We start from the raw sequence: 23,692 nt of genomic DNA, 5'->3' as shown, positions 1-23,692 counted from the left end.
GCTGGGAGTCGGGAAAAACCTGTCTTCGCTAGGAAGCGAAGCTCTCCCCATCCCGAGAGAGCCATCTCTCTGCTCTTGAGTCTCAGTTTCCACATCTTGAAGATGGGATGACACTGGGCTCCATGGACTTCCCCCGGGTTTAGATGAGGCGTTAACACGTGGTCGGTCGTATGGAAGGGCTCCCAGGTGCATCAGACCAGCTACGTGGTTTTGTTGAAAAGTTAAGGCATTTCCTACCGGCAAGGACTGTGACTACTGATCGCAGGAAATCTGGTTGGCAGCGAGTGTTCCGCTGTCACAGCTGGTTCATGTCAGCCACTGTTTGGGCAACTGGGGATTTCTAGTGTGGCCCATTCTTGGGTGTTTCAAATGCTCTTTTCATTATAAACTTTTGAAATTTTTGGCTTAATTTAGCTAATTCCAGACAGCTTATTTTTAGTGTTAGGTCAGATTTCTTTTTAAAAGTCACTCCTGTCGCTTCTCTGCTTAAAAATCTTCCGGACCCCCTTATCTCACTGAGAGTAAAAGCCAACGCCTTTAGGATAAATACCCTGGGAGGTTTTAACCACTATTTTGTTCTGATTTCAGTTACAGCCCTTCCCTTGCCCTTTCCAAGCTCAAGGTTTCTTTCTGTTCCTTCACTACTCCAGGAAAATAAGCTCAGTTCAGGGCCTTTCTGCTTGCTCTTGCCTCTGGGTGAAGAGCTCTACCCTCATTTTACTAATTCACGCCTTTTCAGGTCTTTGGTTAAATATCACTTTCTTGGAATCTCTTTCTGAAGATCCACTTGCAACCCGCACGGTTTGGTGTTTGCTTTTCCGGCTTCATTGTTCTTCATAGAGCTATCACCATCTAACGTGCTTCTCTGTTACTGGATGTATTCTCTCACTGTACATAAACTCCATGAATTTGTCTATTTTGCTCACTCTCGTATTCCCAATTCTTGAAGTCTCTGGCACATAGTAAACGTTCAATAAATATTTGTTAAAGAAATGAATGAAACATTCTAACTTTAGTCAGTGACAGCGATCCTGAGAAAAGACAAGTTTTTAGTTAAAATTTTATTAAATTAAAAATAATTCTCTTCCATTTCATTTGTATCATGTAGCATGAAAGTGTTAGCTCATTTATTACTCTGAAATTTTTGTAGTGTCTGTAGTTGGCAGGTGTTAAGACTTCTGGAGGAAATAAGAGAAAATTGACTTAGCCCAAGTCACACAGCAAGTAAGTTGCGGAACTAATTTTGGGTTGCAGATCTAGTAATTTTTCTTTTATTAGAGTTACTTCCTCCTTTCTATAATGTGAATTGTATTCAGTAGGTCCCTTTGACAGTTACGTGAGTAGTGTCAGGCTAAATCATGGAAAGCAATTCTCATTGGGAATTTGCACATTATGCTTTTTGTGAATCATTACTTTCTTTATAAAAATTTTAATGTACTGAGAAACCAATGTTGAATTATGCTCAAGGTGTAATACTTTTTTCTGAAGGAATTCTCAGTCCACTCCTCACCTGTGTCTCCCCTAGATTTGATTTCCCTCCTAAAGTCTTCTTTTTTTGTCTGTCCCGTGTGGCTTGTGGGATCTTAGTTTCCTAACCTGGGATTGAACCTGGGCCCTTGGCAGTGGACGCTCAGGGTCCTTACCACAGAGCTGCCAGGGAATTCCCATTTTTCTCCTAGATTTTTTGAGGTCAGAGGCTGTTTCTTATTCAAGTATTCCTGGTATCCAGCATAGCATCTAGTCTAGCACACTGTAAGAACTCAGTGTTGTCTAATGAAAAAAAAAGATTCTTCCTACTCACCTGTCAGTTTTCTAAAATTGTCCTTGGTCAGGAGCAATGAATAGGTGGGTCATCCCTATGTAAGGCTGTTTGTAAACTGTAATATACTTTGGCAAATGTTTGTTGTCTTTAAAAATGCCAGCTATTTTTGACATGAATTAAAAGGTTAGAAATAACTTTTTCAGGATGGGGAGTTACCTTCAAGTTGTTATTTAAGCAGTAGGTGAAATTTCCATTAGCATAAAATCCTGGTTTTAAAGAACTAGTAGGTTGTGTGATTTGCAAAAGTATTTTCATAACAGTTTTCAGAGAAGTTTGAAAATTTTCGAAGTGGTGTAAAAGTTGAATATTGCGTTTAGAATAATAATGCAAAATTAAAGCCTGTTTCATATCTCTCTTACTTTTTCTTAAATCTTGAAGTTACTTGACTCGTCATTCATTCAGAATGTCATAATCAGTCACTTTCATTTTGTGAAGTAAGTTTTCCCTATTAGTAAAATTATTCAGCAGTGATTCTTGGTTTTGTGAAACTTAAGGGAAGTCTTTAACTGTTTGCTTTCTATTCGTTCCTTCGACTTCCTCTGCAGCCCAGCATTCTCTGTGTGTGTGTGAGTGTGAGAGTGTGAGTCATGGATCCATTGACTGTAGCCCAAGTTCTCCTGTGTGTGTGTCTCAGTGTCAGTCACGGACCCATGGACTGAGTGTGAGTCATGGACTGTAGCCCTCCAGGCTCCTCAGAGTTCTCCTGTGTGTGTTGGTGTGAGTCATAGATCCACGGAGAGCCTTCCGGGCTCCTCAGTACACGGAGCGTCCTCCTTTGGGTCTTTGTTAATCCTTGCCCTGCCTCCCAAAAGATGGCTCCTGCTTCTCACTGTCTTTAAGCACCTAAGAGGACGTGTTAGTGATAGCTATGTTGCTTACTTTTTGAAACAACTTTCCAGAATTCTCTGTTGTTGAATAAATGTAATAGATTTCGTACCATTGTATTCCAGGTCCTGAAAGTATGCTCCCAACCTGTGTCTTTGTCTTAATCTCCCAAAATAGGCTCCCAGCCTATATCATAGTCTTCCCCCCAGTCCACTGCACCTCTCCACCCGGTTTTATTTTCTGTTACTGAGACGGTGAGCATGTTAGTGCGTACCCCGAGAAGACAGCTGAAATAAATGATTAGGTATTGGAAGGCTTTTGTACAAGTTTATTCTTGATGAGAAGAAATTAGCAACCACTGTGACTTGGAGAACCTTCATTGTCTTTAGACGATCATTATCAGAATGACAGGGTGATGAGTGACCCCCAGTAGTCAAGGAGGAGGGAGGGATAACAGGAGATACGTGGTAGAGATTAAGGTGATGTGAGCACTCAAGTATCAGTGTTTGAGGAAGACTGAGGAGAGAGCAACAGATACAAAGTGCAGCTGAAGAGAAGTTGGAGTGAAGAAAACTATTGGGAATTTCCTGTAAAATGAAAATTGAGGTGAAGCCTGTGGTATTTTTTTCCTCTCCTTAAAGTAGAGTTAAAATAAGATTTTAAGTGGCATTGCTATGGTAGTTAGATGGTAGGAGGGAACAGTCTTAAGAATGACCAGGTTGGGCTGGCAGGGTGGGTGGGGTGGGGTGGGGAGTTGCCCTCTTGGACCATGAGACATTTGATATTCGGGGATGGCCTTGGTTTTCAGACCTTCTTGTGGAACTAAGTATGAGAGTAGTTCCTAAAAAATCTGGAGATAAAATGCAATATCCTGATATAACTCACAGAATTCTTTTTTGGAATTCATCTTTAGGAGCATTATGTCTCTGTCCTAGTCCTCTTGTGTGTACAGGAACAGACTCTTGGACAAGGTCAAACAAAGCAACCTCATGGAGAATCCGCACTGAAAGGGGTTGTATTTATCAGGTTCAAAGTATTTTCCATGGTAAAGTAAGTCTATAGGATGTTTTACGTGGTTTTTTCAATAGACTGAGCAATAATTGCGTAGTAGGGAGCAGTTTTTGGAGGCATTCATTCGTGAGATGCAAGACATGAATTCTGTGAGAAAGTACCATAAAAACAAAATGCATAGTGTATAGATGGAGAATGAAACCATATTAAAAATTTCTTGAGGGCAGCCTGACCAGACAGTCTACAAATGATACATCGTGTACCCTGCAATTTTCAGTGATGAGTTTCCTCTTGTTCCTTTACTCCTCGCAAGAATCTCTGCAACTGCATTTTGGGGTCCTGGTATAACGAGGATGCTACATGTAAGTGATTGTTGAGAGTCAGCAATGGGTAGTTTTATTCCCCCAGTTTAAAAACTCTTATTTGGATCTGTAGTCAATGTGAGGACCCTCTTCCATAAATGACATCTTGTCCTATGCTGTCATTGCATTTAAAGCAAAAGGTCTTTTAATCGCGGAGATGAGTTTTAAAGCCAGCCACTTCGTGTGTAACGTTTGTTATCCTTTTGTCTTTTTAGCCGTGTGGTTCTGCCATGTTCGGTTCAGGAGGTAAGTCTTGCTTACATAGTTCATTTTGGTATGCTAATCTGAGGTAGTATTTTCATTTCTCTTTACTTGGCCGTATGCGACAGTGAGTTGTGATGTGTTAGAGATAATTAATTGTAAATGAATATCTGTCGTTACCCTGGCTGCTTTTGGAAGAGTCTGAGTGCGCTGGCTAACCTGTCCGGTGCAGGGATTCTGTCTGCACCGTGTCAGAGAATGGAGGTTCCAGCTGCAGCCTGGGCACTTCAGGGTTAAGTCACTGGCTGCTTGGAGAAACCGCCTACTTTACTGTTGGATATTTTAAACATTTCTTGTTACTTTAAACCAAAATCTGCTTTCCTGTGAAGTCTGCCTACTGTTTACAGTTTCTTCCACTTGAGCAGAAAGGGAAGGAAGGAAGCCTGTTCTCCATGGTGACCCTTCAGGGTAGCTTCTGGCAGTTGTGTCTCCTCCCCTTGGCCCTTCGTCCCACCTTTTCTGCCTGCGCTCCCGAGGTCAAGTGTCCCCAGCATGTGCATGTGGCCTGGCGTAATGGCACCTCTGGGCTTCCTCACCGGCCCATTATTGGCCCTCTGTCCCGCCTTTTCTGCCTGCGCTCCCAAGGTCAAAAGTCCCCAGCACGTGCGTGTAGCCTGGTGTAATGGCACCTCTGGGCTTCCTCACTGGCCCATTATTGGCCCTCCTTCCCGCCTTTTCTGCCTGCGCTCCCGAGGTCAAGCGTCCCTAGCACGTGCGTGTGGCCTGGTGTAACGGCACCTCTGGGCTTCCTTGCTGGCCCATCGCTGCTGCGTGTGCTGTACTTGTTGCTCCCAGCCGAAAACCGTCTTCTGCACGGGAGCGTGAGAGGCCATCGTCTCCCTCGACCTGCACACGGTACAGAAAGGCATCACCTGTTCGGAAAGCTGCGTGTCTTGTGGACGCAGCTATCAGTAGTACAGCTAGGAATGAAGACAAAAGCAGAGACGGCTCCTGAGAAATCAAGTTCCACGGAGCAAAACCCGCAAAGGCCTTGGGGTCCTCCTGCAACTTGCTCACAGCTTGTACTCCTTGGTTATCTGGGGCTCCTAGAGTCGAGACTCAATTGGAACCACTGGATTGGAAGTGGAACAAAACAAGCTGATAACCTAAGATGTGACAGCTGACAGAAGGCAGGCAGAAGAAAAAAAATGCAGGAACTGAAAACGAGTAGCCGCCTGGCGCTGTTTCCTGTAGACTTGAACACAGCCACAAGTACCACAGGAGGGGCTGAGGTTTCAAATGTGTTAGAAGACTCAGATAAGCCAGGCACCCCAGATCTGTACTTATACGATTGTTTGAACTCGAATGTGGAAACTGACATTTGGTTTTGTTTTTTGCTTTTTGTTTCAGCTAGTTGGATCAACTTGTTGAAATCTTTCTGAGTCTTGTTATTGTCACCCAGAATAATCTCAGCTTTTTGTTATATTCAGACTTAATATGCCTCCTGTCGTTGTTTAAGTTCTTAAAAATGAGAATGAAAGCCTAGTGTTATGTGACAAGTTATCATTCCATTAATAACATATTTTTGAACACTGTTGTTTCTGTGTAAATTTTTGTTACTCTGTTTCTAACCAAGATCAGGTTTATCCTCAGACTTAGAGGCATTTTAGTCCTATTTTTAAAATACGGCAGTGTTGAAAAGTGTATTTTCAAGGACTTAAGGATCGTAGCATTCCTGGACTCACCCTGGTGGTCTGTCATAAAGCCAGAAGGAAGAAGACAGCCCTTTCTGCAGTCTGAAATCTCTACAAAAACTGATTTTTGACATAGTTAAGAAATCTGTTTGGTTCCAGCTTCCTAAACCTTTCCAAATTTGTGTGTGTGAGAATTAACCGTCAATATACCATCATATTCCCATGGGCTTTTTTAGATAGGACTGTTTGCTGAGCTTACAACCACCCTGACTTTTTGTCCCTCAAAATAAAATGTTAGTTTTGAATTACTAGTTTTTAGAGGTAGCCTTTCTTTGAAAATATGCTTTAAAAAAAAAGAGGAAAAAAAGAAAAACATTTCTTCAGGCTCTCATCATTAGAAGGAAGAAATGTAGCCAAATTTGAAGAGATTGGAGGTGGCGCCACGATTGAGCCACTGAAACAAATGAGAATGCAGGGACTTTGCTGTTTGTCATTTGTTGGAGCTCTTGGAGATTCCGGATGGGCATAGAATAGTGCTGTCCGCTCACAGGTGTTGGTGCGAGCCAGTGAGAGTTCTTATCCACTTGAAAGTCAAAGAGAAAGCACTGTCAGCAATTTCTTGCGTTTTTATTTATAAGTAATACTCATTGATTTATACTTTAAAACCAGTTTCCTTTTACTGGAGAACTTCACAGTTAACAATTGAGACCCTAGATACCCAGTTCTGTTTCTCTTTAGGTGGACCAGAGCCAAATCAGGCCAGCACAGACATACGCATGCAAAACAAGACCCCAGAGGGCTACTAAACTTTGCACTGTAGTGGTTCTTTGTATTTGCAGCTTTTATTGTCACTTTATAGTCCTTCTCATTATTGAGAACTGTATTCTCATTGCTCAGCTTTCTTTTTTGGCGAAGAAGTAACAGATATATTCCTGTCATACCTTCTTTAGGATTTTGTGAAATAAAGTGAGATGTCATAGATGTGAAGATGATTTGGAAAATATGAACGTACATTTATTATTCAAAAAAAAATGCATCTTGACATTGAAACAAGTGGATAGTATGTATTAAAGCACCAGAATATTTGTAACTAACAGTTTTCCTAAATAATGGAAATCTTGTAAACTATTATCGTTTCCTGAAGCTTTATGATCATCTGGTGTTCATCTCTCCACACATTCTAATTTCTCATCTGAGTCATGTTTTCATGTGGGACATATGTGCTCAATGGTTGGGATGTGCTTTTCTGTATCTGCAGAAAGATTTTAGCACAGGAAGTTTTTGCAGTTCCTGCTGACTTACTGAAGTTCTGTACTCTTTGATATTTCAGTATCAGGTTGGGCAGCTTTACTCTGTGGCAGAAGCCAGTAAGAATGAGACTGGTGGTGGAGAAGGAATTGAAGTCTTAAAGAATGAACCTTATGAAAAGGATGGAGAAAAGGGACAGTATACACACAAAATTTATCACCTAAAGAGGTAAGCAGGGTGTTCGCGTTTGGTGCTTAGTCGTCATATTAAATAATCACACTTTGATTATCTATCCAGCCACGTATTAAGCATGTAACTACCTAATTGACTATTGGGTGTCATTTTCATTGTGATAATATGTTGCATTTTAATTTTTGAGAGCATTCCTCTCCTTTATTTTTAAACTGTGAATTGATCTGTCTGCTTATTAAAGAAATTTAAACAGAAAATGATAAATTAAAAGCTTAGTACCCACCTCGTGTTATCACAAATCCATATCCCTAGAGAGAAACTAGAAACAACTTAAAATTCGTTCCTGCAGATAATTTCCTACACATATTCAAAGAAATTTTTAAGAAACATAAAAATGTCACCCGGGTCACTTCTTTTTGTCCACAGCAAACGGGATCTACGCCGCACGCACGGTTCTGCACTCTGCATTAATTTTCATGCAGTGATACGTCGTGAGCATCCTTCCTTGTTGTTATTTAATGCCGTTTCCTTATTTTCAAAGCTGAGTAGAACGTCTTGGTGTGGCCATAGCACAGGTTGCTTGCCCATTCTCTAAACGATAAGTTGATTTAGGTGTTGAGGTGTTTGCCTTCTTGTCTGTTGCAGGTAATGTTTCCGTGAAGGTGGCTGTGCATAAATCTGTATGCCATAGGCTCCTGTTTCTCTGGAAGGAGTTTGTTACAGTAGGTTTGCTGGAAGTCCATGCTCTTTTAAAGTTTTGGTATTATTGCCAGATTGCCTTCCAAGAATTTGAGAGCATTCGTTTCCCCATAATTTTCTTTTTAATTTTTGCCGATGTGATGCACAGAAAATAGCCTCTTGTTTAAATTTGCATTTCTCTATCAGTGAAGTTAAATCTTTCGTATTAACTGGCCCTTTGAATTCATTGCGTGACTTGACCGTTCAGATCCTTTATTCATTGTTTTTGTCTCTTAGTTTGCAGTTCTTCTAAGTTTGGCAGTTTGATCTCTGTTTTCTTGTATAAATATTTTAAAATAGAAAATGCGTACTAATGCTTACGTAAGGGCAGAAGATCAGTGATGGTTTTACGAGTGTCTTGGTACTCTCCAGTCTCCAGGTTATCAAAGGCGGAGGGAATCACTCTGCACTTGGCTCTCTTCTCTTCATATTGATTCATGGTGGGGTTTTGTAGAGCCTTTTAAAGTTGTGGATGAGCTGTGATGATTCTTATTTTTCATAATTCTCTCAGTTTAAGGCGGTTGCTTTGTTTATAATGACACATGAATATAAAGTGGGTTGTCACTTTGTAGAACCTTCAGTTTTACTTTGATGTTATCTTAGAACGCAGCATTTCTTTGCTTCTGCTGTAGGTCTGAGTGAGGGCAATAACTTTGATTAATGAATTATCCAGAAACTGTGTTATTCATGGTTTCTTTAATTCATTAGCACCTTCAGTCAGTTCAGTCGCTCAGTCGTGTCCGACTCTTTGCAACTCCATGAATTGCAGCATGCCTGGCTTCCCTGTCCATCACCAACTACCAGACATCACTCAAACTCATGTCCATGGAATCGGTGATTCCATCCAGCCATCTCATCCTCTGTCGTCCCCTTCTCCTCCTGCCCCCAATCCCTCCCAGCATCAGAGTCTTTTCCAATGAGTCAACTCTTCGAATGAGGTGGCGAAAGTATTGGAGTTTCAGCTTTAGCATCATTCCTTCCAAAGAACACCCAGGACTGATCTCCTTTAGAATGGATTGGTTGGATCTCCTTGCAGTCCAAGGGACTCTCAAGAGTCTTCTCCAACACCACAGTTCAAAAGCATCCGTTCTTCGGCGCTCAGCTTTCTTCACAGTCCAACTCTCACATCCATACATGACCACTGGAAAAACCATAGACTAGACGGACCTTTGTTGGCAAAGTAATGTCTCTGCTTTTGAATATGCTGTCTAGGTTGGTCATAACTTTCCTTCCAAGGAGTAAGCGTCTTTAATTTCATGGCTGCAGTCACCATCTGCAGTGATTTTGTAGCCCCCCAAAATAAAGTCTGCCACTGTTTCCACTGTTTCCCCATCAATTTGCCATGACGTGATGGGACCAGATGCCATGACCTTAGTTTTCTGAATGTTGAGCTTTAAGCCAACTTTTCCACTCTCCTTTTTCACTTTCATCAAGAGGCTTTTTAGTTCCTCTTCACTTTCTGCCATAAGGGTAGTGTCATCTGCATATCTGAGGTTATCGATATTTCTCCCGGCAGTCTTGATTCCAGCTTGTGTTTCTTCCAGCCCAGCGTTTCTCACGATGTACTCTGAGGATGTAAGTTAAATAAGCAGGGTGACAATATACAGCCTTGACATACTCCTTTTCCTATTTGAAACCAGTCTGTTGTTCCATGTCCACTTCTAACTGTTGCTTCCTGACCTGCATATAGGTTTCTCAAGAGGCAGGTCAGGTGGTCTGGTATTCCCATCTCTTTCAGAATTTTCCACAGTTTATTGTGATCCACACAGTCAAAGGCTTTGGCATAGTCAATAAAGCAGAAATAAATGTTCTTCTGAAACTCTCTTGCTTTTTCAATGATCCAGCGGATGTTGGCAATTTGATCTCTTGTTCCTCTGCCTTTTCTAAAACCAGCTTGAACATCTGGAAGTTCACGGTTCACATATTGCTGAAGCCTGGCTTGGAGAATCTTGAGCATTACTTTACTAGCCTGTGAGATGAGTACAATTGTACGGTAGTTTGAGCATTCTTTGGCATAGCCTTTCTTTGGGATCAGAATGAAAACTGACGTTTTCCAGTCCTGTGGCCACCGCTGAGTTTTCCAAATTTGCTGGCATATTGAGTGCAGCACTTTTACAGCATCATCTTTTAGGATTTGAAGTAGCTCAACTGGAATTCTGTGTCCTCCACTAGCTTTGTTCGTAGTGATGCTTTCTAAGGCCCACTTGACTTCACACTCCAGGATATCTGGCTCTAGGTGAGTGATCACACCATCATGATTATCTTGGCCGTGAAGATCTTTTTTGTACAGTTCTTCTGTGTATTCTTGCCACCTCTTCTTAATATCTTCTGCTTCTGTTAGGTCCATACCATTTCTCTCCTTTATTGTTCCCATCTTTGCATGAAATGTTCCCTTGGTATCTCTAATTTTCTTGAAGTGATCTCTAGTTTTTCCCATTCTGTTGTTTTCACCTTAAGTATATCTAAAAGTGTGCCTTTTGAGAAAATTTAGCATTCTTCATGGTATAACTTATATAGTATTCATAATACTGAATTTACTTAATGTTTACTCAGTTTTACTTTTCTAGCACTTGACGTTTACTCATTCACTGAATTTTACCAATACATAAAAAAAAACCTCCCTTTATTATCACCAGTAAATTCTCTGGGGCATCTAAAATAAACCAGAAAGTCCGATACAGGCCTTTGAGGCAGGCTTTGTGTGGTCTGTCTGCTCCCTGCCCACCTCACCATGCTAGGCTTGTGTCCCTCTGTTCTTTCGTTGCCAGCCTTCTCCTTACTGGAGGCCTTCGCCTGGCTCCGCAGATCCCTCTGCCCGCTCTGTGATCGCTGTCTCTGGATGGTGCTGGCGCTCAGGTCCCTGCTGTAGTTCACTGAGCCTCCCTCGCCTCTGCTGAGTTCCTTTGCCTCACATGCTCACTCGCCCATTGCCATGTTCCTTAAGCTCGTGGCACTTCAGGAACGCTACTCCTCTTTGCCTTTTGTTGTCTGCTGACCTATTTTCCACTTCCCCCTTCGGAAGGTGAGCTCTGGGTAGGAATTGTCCCTGTTTGTACACCGTTATTTACATGGTCCCTGGCACAGTGGACAGTCAGTAAATACTTGAGTGGATCAAGGTACGAGGTGTTTATTGTACGTAAGGTGTATTTTAGTTGATTTTAAAGTGAAAGATTACTTACTCAAGAAGACGTAAATTTTCCATTGGGGAAAGTGCCATTTGAAATGATTTGCCAAGGTATTATTTATCTCAGGAACAGGATTTTTTTCTTTTAAACTTGGCCCTGCATCAGGAGAAGCTACGTGTGCCCTGTGGTCACTTCTTATGTATTATTATAAATCACGTAAGCCCTCTGTTCTCTTCTCCCACTCTGACCAGGGTGTCTTACTGTACAGTACACAGGTTCACAGCCATTACTACGTTGAGGGTAGATTTGATATTGATAACACAATTGATAAAACACTTCAGTTGAATTTTAACTTGGAGTTAAATGTTCTTATTTTGTATTCAGAGATGGGGTGGGGGACAGCTGTGCACTGGCAAAGAACGCCTGTGCAGCTGGGCATGATTCTGTGGCTGACGCTTAAACTCTGTGATCGAGGTGTGTTACCTTGAGGTAAGCATGGTCGCAAATACTGGTTTATTGTGAGAGGATGTTTTGGGGCTAGTTTGGAGTAACAAGAGGATGAATGTCCTTTTTAGTTTGGTTTTGAAGGTCTAGCTCTGTTTTGTTAATTTGGCTACTATTTGTCCGTTTTCTGAGACTAAGCTTCCAAAACAGAGTTTCCTGCAAATTGCTGAAGTGACTTCCTAAGTGACACTGAGGGGGAGAACGAGGTATATACTTTTCTCTTGTGTATAAATGGCACCTTTGACTTGTCTTGTTAGAAATATATTGAAGTTGCCCTTGATGAAAATTATTCTCCTTTGAAATAGAATTGAAATTTTATTTTATTTGTGCATTTCCCCTAAATGTAGTCAGTTCATGTTCTCATATTAAACATGAAAAGCCAGTAAACTTGAAACAAAACTAGTTCAAAGGTTTGCTCATTTTTTTTGTTATAGTTGTTCAGTTGCCAAATTGTGTCCAACTCTTTGCTACCCTGTAGACTGCAGCATGCCAGGCTCCCCTGTCCTTCACTGTCTCCTGGAGTTTGCTCATCATATTCATGTCTTTTGAGTCAGTGATTTTATCTAATGATCTCATCCTCTGGTGCCCTCTTCTTTTGCCTTCAGTCTTTCCCAGCATCAGGGTCTTTTCCACCGAGTCAGCTCTCCACATCAGGTGGCCAAAGTATTGGAGCTTCAGCTTCAGCAACAGTCCTTGCAATGAATGTTCAGGACTGATTTCCTTTAGGATGGACTGATTGGATCTCCTTGCAATCCAAGGGACTCTCAAGAGTCTTCTCCAACACCACAGTTGAAAAGCATCAGTTCTTTGGTGCTCAGCTTTCTTTATAGTCCAGCTCTCACACCTGCACATGACTACTGGAAAAACCATAGCCTTGACTATACAGATCTTTGTCTGCAAAGTCATGTCTCTGCTTTTTCATATGCATTCTAGGTTTGTGATAGCTCTCCTTCCAAGGAGCAAGAGTCTTTAATTTCATGGATGTAGTCACCGACTGCGGTGATTTTTGGAACCTGAGAAAATAAAATCTGCCACTGTTTCCACTTTTCCCCCGTCTATTTGCCATGAAGTGATGGGACCAGATGCCATGGTCTCAGTTTTTTGAATGTTGAGTTCCGAGCCAGCTTTTTCACTGTCCACTTTCACAGTCATCAAGAGGCTCTTTTAGTTCCCTCTTCACTTTCTGCCATTAAAGTGGTGTCATCTGCATATCTGAGGTTGTTGATATTTCTCCTGCTGCTGCTGCTGCTAAATCACTTCAGTCGTGTCCGACTCTGTGCGACCCCAGAGACCGCAGCCCACCAGGCTCCCCCGTCCCTGGGATTCTCCAGGCAAGAACACTGGAGTGGGTTGCCATTTCCTTCTCCAATGCATGAAAGTGAAAAGTGAAAGTGAAGTCGCTCAGTCGTGTCTTAGCGACCCCATGGACTACAGCCCACCAGGCTCCTCCACCCATGGGATTTTCCAGGCAAGAGTACTGGAGTGGGGTGCCATTGTCTTCTCTGGATATTTCTCCTAGCAATCTTGATTCCAGCTTGGGATTCATCCAGCCTGGCATTTCATGTGATGTACTCTGTATATAAGTTAAATAAGCAAGGTGACAATACATATCCTTGACGTACTCCTTTCCCAGTTTGAACCAGTCTCTTGTTCCATGTCTGGTACTGACTGTTGGTTCTTCACCCATATACAGGTTTCTCAGGAGGCAGGTAAGGTGGTCTGGTATTCCCATCTCTTGATGAATTTTCCACAGTTGTTGTGATCCATACATTCAAGCTTTAGTGTAGTCAGTGAAGCAGAAGTAGATGTTTTTCTGGAATTCCCTTGCTTCTCTATGATCCAACGAATGTTGGCAATTTGATCTTTGGTTCCTCTGCCTTTTCTAAATCCAGCTTGAATATCTGGAAGTTCTTGGTTTCACATACTGTTGAAGGATTTTGAGCATTACCTTGCTAGCACTTGAAATGAGTGCCCTTCTACACTAGTTTGAGCATTCTTTAGCATTGCCCTTCTTTGAGATTGGAATGAAAACTGACCTTTTCCAGTCCTATGGCCATTGCCAAGTTTTCCAAATTTGGTGACATATTGAGTGCAGCACTTTAACAGCATCATCTTTTAGGAGTTGAAAGAGCTCAGCTGGAATTCCATCACCTCCACTGGCTTTCTTTGTAGTAATGCTTCCTAAGGCCCACTTGACTTCACACTCTAGGATGTCTGGCTCTAGGTGAGTGACCACACCACTGTGGTTATCTGGTCATTAAGACCTTTCTGGTATAGTTCTTCTGTGTTTTCTTGCTACCTCTTTTTAATCTCTTCTGCTTCTGTTAGATCCTCATTGTTTCTGTCCTTTATTGTACCCATCCTTGCATGAAACTATGTCAAACATAAAATGAGTTGAAATACACGTGGTAGAAAAAGCATCCTAGAATTAAAGTAATAGGCATTTGGAAGCACGATGAAGAAATACTAACATTTTTTTAGAGATTGGTCTTATGCTGACCTTCAGTAACTGATTGCCAATTTTCTTGTGTCAGCAAATTTTGTAACTTGATGAATATTAAGGTTTTTAGAATATTGGGCACTATGGAAATAGAATAATTAAGAATATACTTCTGGTACACAGCTATTTTTCTCCTGCCTTTTTCTAAGTTGACCAGGTGAACCATTGATAATCTGTTTGTCATACCTGCAGATAACAAGTAATCTTGTAGCTTGTATTTTTAAAAAATTCCCCACGTGGATTACATTATACCCTGATTAGACCTCTTCAACATTTAAAGGATTCTAGGTTCCAGTTTTTTACCAATGCAAGAAATGGTTTGGAGTGCTTAGATCTTCTTTGACTTTTAATGTGATGTTACTTTGATGTATCCTGTCTTCATTTCCCTGAAGTTATACCCCTTTGTGTGAATTTCCCAAGATTTCAAAAGTAGCACGTGCTCAGAGAATTAGCCCTCCTTTATTAATATCTTTTAAGTTTATGCCCTTGTAATCTTGGGCATACTGCATACGTGATAGTAATACTTCAGCTTTTCCAATGATTTAAAGATTTAATTTGCCACAATAGTAGGAGTTTCAAACCATAGCATTCTTTTTATTTGGCCATGCCATGTCGCTTGTTGGATCTTAGTTCCCTCACCAGGGATCAAGCCTAGGCCCTGGCTTGAAAGTGCCACGTCCAACCGCTGGACAGCCAGGGAACTCCTAAGCGGCACCATTCTTGTGTGCTGCCGAGGCCGGGAAGGGGCTGTCCAGACTGCTCTTCGTAGTTACACAGCACTCTGGCTGGTGTGGGGTCCATTCCACCTTCTTTGCTTAGCTTCTGAAATTCAGCATAGGAGTATTTCTGATCAACTGCTCAGTCTTACTGTGGGCTATTGTTCTTTCTCTTAGTTTAGGAAATTAAGTTGTGCTTAAGTTTTCAGAAAGCAGCGCTGATGGAAAGAATATACATTGGGCTTCAAGTTGGAGGATATCATTTTGACATTGTTATTTAGCTGTTTAAATGCTGGTTATATGAAATAATGAATTAATGGTTAACTCATAGTGTTATCGGGGGATTAAAGTGAAGAAAGGCATGTGAAAGCACCTAGCTACGTGTCAGCTTATAATTCAAAAGCACCCAGCTAGCTCAGTGGTATAAAGAATCCGCTTGCCAAGGCAGGAGACACAGGAGACATGGGTTCCATCCCTGGGTCAGGAAGATCCCCTGGAAGAGGAAATTGCAACCCAACTCCAGTATTCTTGCCTGGGAAATCTGTGGACAGAGGAACCTGGAGGGCTCCAGTCCACAGGGTCGCAAAGAGTCGGACACAACTGAGCGACTAAACCACAGCAACAACAGTTGCCGTTTAGTCAGCTCTCATGGCAGTGTGCCTGGTGCTTAACACATTACAGATCCTGTCTGATGGGATTCTCTCAGTGACTTTGCAGAGTGGGTGATACGGACTCCATTCAGCACAGGAAGGAGTTCAGAGAGCCCCTGATACAATATGGTCCAGGTCACACAGCTGCTTCAGGGCAATGTTGGGATTTGAATCCGATCTGTGGAAAGCCTGCGCACGGAAAAGTTTCTGTACCATAGGCACCAGTCAGGAAAATGGTCATTTCATTGGCACTACTGTGAAGGCTGATAAAACTAATTTCCATGTTTGTTAAAACTAATTTTCCAGTTGTGTGTTCTGTTAGTGGTGTGTCTGTGGTTGTTTTTGCCCACTTACCTGTTGGCATCTTTCCTGATAATCTCATGAATTCGCACGAGCTCATCATGTGTTGGTTACATAGTTAACCTGTCTGATCTGACCAGACTTGAGGCAGCAGTTGATGACATTTTCCAGGTCCACACAATTTTATACTTAGGTATGTTTGCCTGTCTTCCTCTGTACACGGACCCTTCATATTATCATTTTTCTTTAAGTTTATTCTGTAAAATGTATTAAAAGGCTTTTATTCCGAGTCATTACCTTATTCTGGAGACTCTTTACTGTGTTAAGAAACAGTGTGGTGTGGTCTGATTGCCAGCGATGACTTCCGTGTCACACACAGGTTGAACAGTTTCAGGTAACTCTTAGATCTTGTATTACGGGAGTAGGTCAAAAGCCGTAAGAAAGACGGCTTCTGTTTCAAAACACAATCTTCTGTATGGTTAAACACAATCATTCTGTTGTCTCCACGTTAATGTTATACTTGAGTGCCCTTTGAAGCAGTCTGATGGGAGCCAACCAAGAAGCAGTGGCGTTGTTGAGAATATATCCAGTGTTTCTCTCCTCCCAGCAAAGTCCCTGCGTTCGTGAGGATGATTGCTCCCGAGGGCTCCTTGGTGTTTCACGAGAAAGCCTGGAACGCATATCCCTACTGCAGAACAAGTAAGTCTGGTTCCCAGAAACGGTCTCGCCCCTCTGCCCCGCACGCCCAGGGTCCCCCCCTTAGAGAAGGGTGACTCCGGGTGGGGCCTTCTGTTGGGGGGGTCTGCGAGAGCTGTGGCAGGAAAGCAGCCACGGGGTCCCTCCCCCAAGCCTTGGTGAGGGACATAGTTCCTTCCCAGATGACAGGCTCTCTGAGATCCTTGTTGACCAAGCAGGCTCCAAGGGCAGCAGATAAAAGGAATACAGAAATCTTACAGGTTACCCTCACGCACAAGCGTCGTTTGATGTAGTTTCAACAGTATCTTGCTTCCATTGCCACGTGGTGGAACTGTTTACTGTTGTTTGTTCCGTCAGCCTTGTAAATGGTGTTTTGCTCTTGTGACGTTATTCCTTTTACCATTGTTTTAAAATTACTTAAAATGATTAGATTGCAACTCCACAGTCTTAACATAGCCCATATTGTCATTTGTTTAGAGATTGTGTTTTGCAGATCTAAACCAAATGTTCTGTGTTGGCAGGTAGTTTAATCTTTGTGACATTAAATATTGTGGCAAACTATTTTGGCTCCAATTAATATTCTGAAAATTTTTCCTCCTTTGTTGCCGACCTGTTCCGGTATGCCTCAGTTGTAACGGTGAGTAAAACTGTTTCTGTATCACGTAGTCTTCACCTTTAAACTTCGCCCTATGTAGTAATTGCTTTCAACTATCTGTTGCTTTATTTTCCTAAAACTGCCCACCGCTGCACGGCCCTCCTCTGTTCTCCGGGCACCAACTCACACTCCACCACATACTCCACTATTAAGGGGCTCTTTGCAGCCTTACCGCGACATCTCCCTCTTGACTTTATTTTGCTTCTGCTACTCGCTTTGAACGTCACATCCGCTCAGCACACCTCACAGCTTCTGCAGCATTAGCCCTGTGCGCTACATGTCAAGCAGGGTTGTGTACGTTATTTAAATGCATGCAGCAAGCAGTTGGTTGGCCTGACAAGTCTGTGAAAGTTGGCAGCTAACGATTCTTTGTCACCTGAGGACCAGTCTTCTTGTAGAGTCAGAGCGTGGACGCTCGTGCCTGGGGATCGCGCCTGCAGACACAAGCCCGAGAACCGGCCAAAGGTCACTGTCATTTTGCTGTTGTGTTTTCTGCAGAACGAATATATGAAAGATGATTTCTTCATTAAAATTGAAACGTGGCACAAACCAGACTTGGGAACGTTAGAAAATGTAAGTCTTTGACTCTGGGCTTTCAGTGTAGAAAGCCTCCGAAATGGGGATACCATAGTCATTGTGTCTCCGCCAGCGTGCCGCCTACGGCCTTAGATGCGCGCCCGGCCACGCTGGCGTGTGTCAGACTGCTGCGGTGAGGCAGGCTTGCCGCCAGAAACCAGTGGGCCTTCCCTGTCAGTTCCTTGCCTTGGTGTGTGAGTGGACTTGGTGAGGCCGCTGTTTTTGTCAGCAACTCTCTTTATCTGGGATTGGGAGAGGGTAGGTAAACAAAACTCACAGATAATCCTTAAGCCAGTTTCAGCTGTTAATTTTTTTAAAAATTGTTTTTCTCATCTCTATTTGCCAGAGCTCCTGTGCATAGCAAAATTGATTGCTTTAATTTTCACCTCCATTCCATTTGGCCTGAATTATTGGTTGATTTCAGAGAAATGCCCAAAAGGCAGGAAGGAAGAAGTTACTTTGAATAATTTACAAAAATGTTGAAAAGCTCCTGACTTTTACAAATCGGTGCACTTTTATCCCTCAAGTGAATTACCAGAAAGTTGGTTACGACTTGGTATAGTGTCTAACTTTCTGTGAGGTTTAGCAGGGAGCTTGGGAGGGCGTCTGTGTCTGCTATGGGTTGATGCCCTGGCCCAGAGGTTCCAAGGCCCGTGGTCCCTGGACCAACAAGCAGTGAGTGGCATCTAGGAACTTGTTGGGAGTACCGATGCTGACGCCTCACTCCCGAGTGCGCTGAATCAGAGTCTCTGGGGGCGGGGCCCTACAGTCTTTTTTCTGGTGGGCATTCCAGTTTGAGAATGACCGTTGCAACCTTTTGATATTCTGTTACGGGAAAGTAAGTTTATGGGTAATGGTGGTAGAGTATGTTTTTCCTCTGCTTTTCTGTTACTGGTGCCAATCAAAGGAACTTTTGAACTATAACTTTAGAGTATTTAACTTGAGTTTTTCTTCAAGATGATCACTCACTTGACTTGTATTTTTTTTTTTTCACAGTAACTAAAATTTAGAGTCTGAATGAAGTATTTTGGTATGCATGAGTCTATATGATTTAATTTGCCATCTTTAGCATTCAAATGGGCCTATCTTTGGCAATTTTTAAGCAGTTCTTTATGGGTTGATTGATGGAATTTCAGAAGTAAATGACTGGATGACATGAGGTATAGAGGTATTGGCATCCTACTGAAGTGGAGTACCTTTGCTGCTGCTGCTCAGTTGCTCCAGTCGTGTCCGACTCTGTGCGACCCCATAGACGGCAGCCCACCAGGCTTCCCCGTCCCTGGGATTCTCCAGGCAAGAACACTGGAGTGGGTTGCCATTTCCTTCTCCAGTGCATGAAAGTGAAAAGTGAAAGTGAAGTTGCTCAGTCGTGTCCAACTCTTCGTGACCCCATGGACTGCAGCCTACCAGGCTCCTCCGTCTATGGGATTTTCCAGGCAAGAGTACTGGAGTGGGGTGCCATTGCTTTTTCTGGAATACCTTTAGGGTGAATCAAATTCAGCAGAGGTTTTAGAACTTACAGTGCAGCTTCTTAGAATCTAATTACAATATCACCTTCTGTTCGTCTAGGACTTAGAGGTTTCAAGGACTTTGTCATTTATCAGTTGGGTTAAACATAGGTGAGGTTTAGTTTTTGTATTGTCATCTCTAAGAGTTACCAGAAAATAATGATGACCGATTTCTGTGAATTTGGCAGCATTCTCTTCCCTCCCTCCAGCCTTCAGACAGTTGATTTAATGAAATAGCAGCTTGGGTTGTTTTTAGTATGGCTCTTGATGTACTCTGAGACTCAAGATAAAGATTATATATGGAAGCGTACTAGTTTTGCCTAACGAGAAGAGTCTTAAGCTGGCCTTGTTTCCTTTCTGTTATTTATAGGTACACGGTCTAGATCCCAACACGTGGAAAACGGTTGAAATTGTCCACATAGATATTGCAGATCGAAGTCAAGTCGAACCAGCAGTAAGTACTACGTACAGCTTGGTAACATTTTCACCTGTTACCTCTTACCTCTGAAAGTTCTTTTATTTGAGTCTTGTATGACCTACGTTTCTACTCTGAAGTAAGTTTGGAGCTCAGCTGTGGGTCCAGAAAGAGGTCAGAGCAGCACAAGAGGTGAGAGCAGGAGTTGGGGGTTGTTTCTCATGTGGATGTCACCTTTGCACAGGTGATCCCTTTAAGAAGTCTCAGTATACCCGGGTACATAGGGGTTTGCTTTCATTGAGAGAAAAAAAACCAAAACATTATTTTACAAGAGTTCTCTTTAGTTTCTTTAGATACCATGGGTCCCTTATACATTTGAAGTCTAATTAAGAGAGCAGAATTTTAACTTAAACTTTGAGTATCAGTTCAGTCTCTCAGTCTTGTGTGACTCTACGACCCCATGGACTGCAGCACGCCAGGCTTCCCTAGAGCTTACTCACACTCATGTCCATCCAGTCAGAGATGCCATCCAACCATCTTATCCTCTGTTGTCCCCTTCTCTTCCTGCCTTTAATCTTTCCCAGCATCACTGTCTTTTCGAAGGAGTCAGTACTTCATATCAGGTCGCCAAAGTATTGCAGCTTCAGCTTTAGTATCAGTCCCTCCAGTATTCAGGGTTGATTTCCTTTAGGATTGATTGCTTTGACCTCCTTGCACTCCAGGGGACTAGTCTTCTCCAGCAGCACAGTTCAGAAACATCAGTTCTTTGGCACTCAGCTTTCTTTATTCTCCAACTCTCACATCCATACGTGACTGCTGGAAATACCACAGCTTTGACTAGACAGACCTTTGTCAGCAAAGAAATGTCTCTGCTTTTTCATGTGCTGTCTAGGTTGGTCATAGCGTTTCTTCCAAGGAGCAAACATTTTTTAATTTCATGGCTACAGTCCCCATCTGCAGTGGTTTTGGAGCCCAAGAAAATAAAGTCTGTCACTGTCTCCATTGTTTCCCCATCTATTTGCCATGAAGTGATGGGACCAGGTGCCATGATCTTAGTTTTTTGAATGTTGGGTTTTAAGCCAGCTTTTTCACTCTCATCTTTCAGTAACTCGTGGCTAAAGTTGTCATTTGTGGAAAACAGTTGATGGTAGAATATCCCAGTTTAACAGTTGTGCAGCTTTCACTTTTGAGTCCTCATGGATGTAGATACATGTACTCTAGACTTTTGACTTAATTTTAAAAAAAAACATAGTTTTCACTTGCAAAGGACACTTTATTCCTCACCAGCCCCACCCCCCCACCACCAGTTAAGACCCTTGTTATTGCTTTACCCCAGTGAATGTTAACTCCATTCTTACAGTATGTGGGGCACAGCTGTGGCCTTTTTACGTGCTGAACTAGCCGGCCGCCCTCTCTGCCTGATGAGACTTGGCGGTGAGGGCGGCACCTCTCTGTTTGTCGTGTCAGCGCGACGTGTTCAGTTAGGGTCCCTTTCCATCTTAGTTTCGGCGCTTATTCCCCGGACTTAAGCAGTGGTGTAAGATGAACCGAAAAAAAAACTAATAAATGTCTGGTTTTGCCATTGAAATTGAAAGGTAAGCTTTCAAGAACAAAGGTTAGACCTCTTCTCAGAGATCACCGGGGTGGGGAGCACCTGCAGCGACCTCTGCTCAGCCAGGCCCTGTTCTGTGGCCCCTCCCTGATGAGAGCTGTGAGCACTGATAAGGGTCCCTTGTCGCAGAAATTCTGAGGTTTTGGTTGTGCTGTCATTCGAAGTTATTTTAGTTTCAGAAATACTTTTCATCTCTGAAGTTATATCAGGCTGTTTTTTATCCTTAGAAATAAATGTATGTTCTCTTTTAAAAACCACTTTCAGATGTCTGTCTGGCCCCTTATTGTTCTTGGTATCTCTTCTAGCCACGAGCTCGTGTTTGTGGGAGGGTGGTGACAGGGTGGAAGATGACTGGGTTTGGGTGAGTTGATGGCTCGGTCGGGAGAGCTCAGATGCCCGGAGCAGCAGTGCGTGCAGCCCACGGGGTTGGGTGCTCCTGGGAAGGCGTTCAGACCCTACTGTGGGTGCTGACAAAGGTGTGCTGGCCACACGAAGTGGTCCAGCCTTGTGGCTCAGAGGTGTGCATTGCACGTTGTTCTCCCGCAGAATGCAGGCACCTCTGTGGAGCCACCGGAGGGGTTTTTCGTTCCTGTCCTCAGGCACGGTGGGCCCCCAGTCAGCGTTTGCAGGCGAGAGCCCACCCCAGCGGCTCCGGGTGGAAGTCCCCGCCGTGCAGAGGCGCGGCAGGTTAGGCTCTTGGAAGGACGTGTGGGTGGATGGACAGGGAGAGGCTGGGCGGGCCGGTTGAGGGGGGTCTCCATTGTGAGTCCAGGGCAGTGGCGCTGAGGACGTGCGATCAGAAGCTAGATTGGCTTCAGATTCTGCGGTTGCTGCCTGCCAGCTCCTTAGTTACTTAGCCTCTCTGTGCCTGTTTTATCTCGTGTAAAATGGGGCTAATTACCTCACAGGATTAAGCGTGAACACTTAGAGCAGTGCCTAGTGGAATAAATCTTTGCTGTCATGGTCATTATTCTTAGCAGAGTTCTGAGAACCTGTGTACGAGCGTGGTTTGGGGGGTGAATAAGTATGTATGTGCGGTTTTTCACATAAGTATGTGCAGCTTTCTGTTTCATCATTCTTAGCTCCCGTTTTCCAAGTTACCCTTTAAAGATTAGTTGGATAATTACTATTGTTGTTTAGTTGCTCAGTCATGTCAGACTCTTTGTGACCCCATGGACTGGAGCCCTCCAGGCTCCTCCTCTTCCCAGGCAAGAATACTGGAGTGGGTTGCCATTCCCTCTCCAGGGGATCTTCCTGACCCAGGGATTGAAGCTGTATCTCCTTCGTTGCAGGTGGATTCTTTACCGCTGAGATATCAGGAAGTGAAAGTGATGTCGCTCAGTCATGTCCAACTCTTTACTACCCCATGGACTGTTATAGCCCACCTGGGTCCTCTGTCCATGGAGTTCTCCAGACAGAAATACTGGAGTGGGTTGCCATTCCCCTCTCCATAAGCCCAGTAAAATAATAGCCTGTTGTAAAGTTTACTGATTTTACAGTACCTTTTTCTTTATTGTGATAATATACATATTAGCCCCTTTTAAACGTGCAGTGGTGTGAAGTGCATTCACAGTGTTGTATGGCCATCACCGCCATCTAGCTCTAGCACATGCTCACCTCCCCAGAAGGACACCGTCCCCGTCTGCCCACACTGCTCCCTCCCCCCCAGCCTCTGTGCCACTGAGTGTCTTCTGCCCTGTGGCCTTGTCTGTTGTGGATGTTTCGTATGGGTGGAGCCGCTGCAATGTCTGGCCTTCTGTGTCCGGCTTCTTTTACCTCGGTGTGATGTTTCCAGGATGCGTCCACCACGTAGGGCGTGTCACCCGTCGCTCCTTTTCACGGGTGCAGACCAGTCCAGGGTGTGAATGCCACGTTTGGTTTGTGCGTTCTTCTCTTCGTGGACATTAGGGTTGTTCTCACCCTCTGGCAATTGTAAACAGCGCTGCTGTGAACTGTGTGTCATAGAAGCGTTTGTCTGTGTGTTTTCTCAAGTCATGGAAACTATAAGTGCACATGATATCATGGAAGGATTCTCAGACCTTTGGACATTTTTTAAAAAAGAGAAGAGTCTCAACATGCGTATTTTCTGCTATAAAGGGGAGAGGGGAAGGAATGCTGTGTGGTGGGAGGTTCGGGTGCCCTTGACAGTTTTGGCGTGTGTGAAGGCCGAGGTGGATGAGACTGGCGTCGTCGAGGGGCTTGGGCTCTGCCTTCTGAGAGCCTCTCGTGTGCCCTCTGCTGGCACGGACGGCTGCCCTACACTCTCCCTTAAGGTTCCACCTGATCTCTTTGGCCTCCTCTAGTTAATGTTAGTCCATGGGGTCGCTAAGAGTCGGACACGA

At 43.4% G+C, this 23,692-nt stretch overlaps 1 protein-coding gene across 2 annotated transcripts in view; it reads left to right on the top strand.

The window, feature by feature from the left end:
• The window catches only part of PITPNB (phosphatidylinositol transfer protein beta), a 61,293-nt gene that overhangs the window by 663 nt on the left and 36,938 nt on the right, over nt 1-23,692 (top strand). For both annotated transcript variants that reach the window (XM_019977656.2, XM_019977657.2), the window contains exons 2-7: nt 4,236-4,266; nt 7,246-7,391; nt 16,496-16,587; nt 17,214-17,221; nt 17,738-17,812; nt 19,694-19,777. In XM_019977656.2, coding sequence (XP_019833215.1) covers nt 4,236-4,266; nt 7,246-7,391; nt 16,496-16,587; nt 17,214-17,221; nt 17,738-17,812; nt 19,694-19,777 — 436 coding nt within the window. The remainder of the gene's footprint in view (nt 1-4,235; nt 4,267-7,245; nt 7,392-16,495; nt 16,588-17,213; nt 17,222-17,737; nt 17,813-19,693; nt 19,778-23,692) is intronic.

This window comes from Bos indicus, chromosome 17 (genome assembly GCF_029378745.1).
Source record: "Bos indicus isolate NIAB-ARS_2022 breed Sahiwal x Tharparkar chromosome 17, NIAB-ARS_B.indTharparkar_mat_pri_1.0, whole genome shotgun sequence".
Classification (NCBI taxonomy): domain Eukaryota; kingdom Metazoa; phylum Chordata; class Mammalia; order Artiodactyla; family Bovidae; genus Bos; species Bos indicus.
The sequence above is the reverse complement of the archived record's forward strand: the minus strand, read 5'-3'. Positions and strand labels throughout refer to the sequence as shown.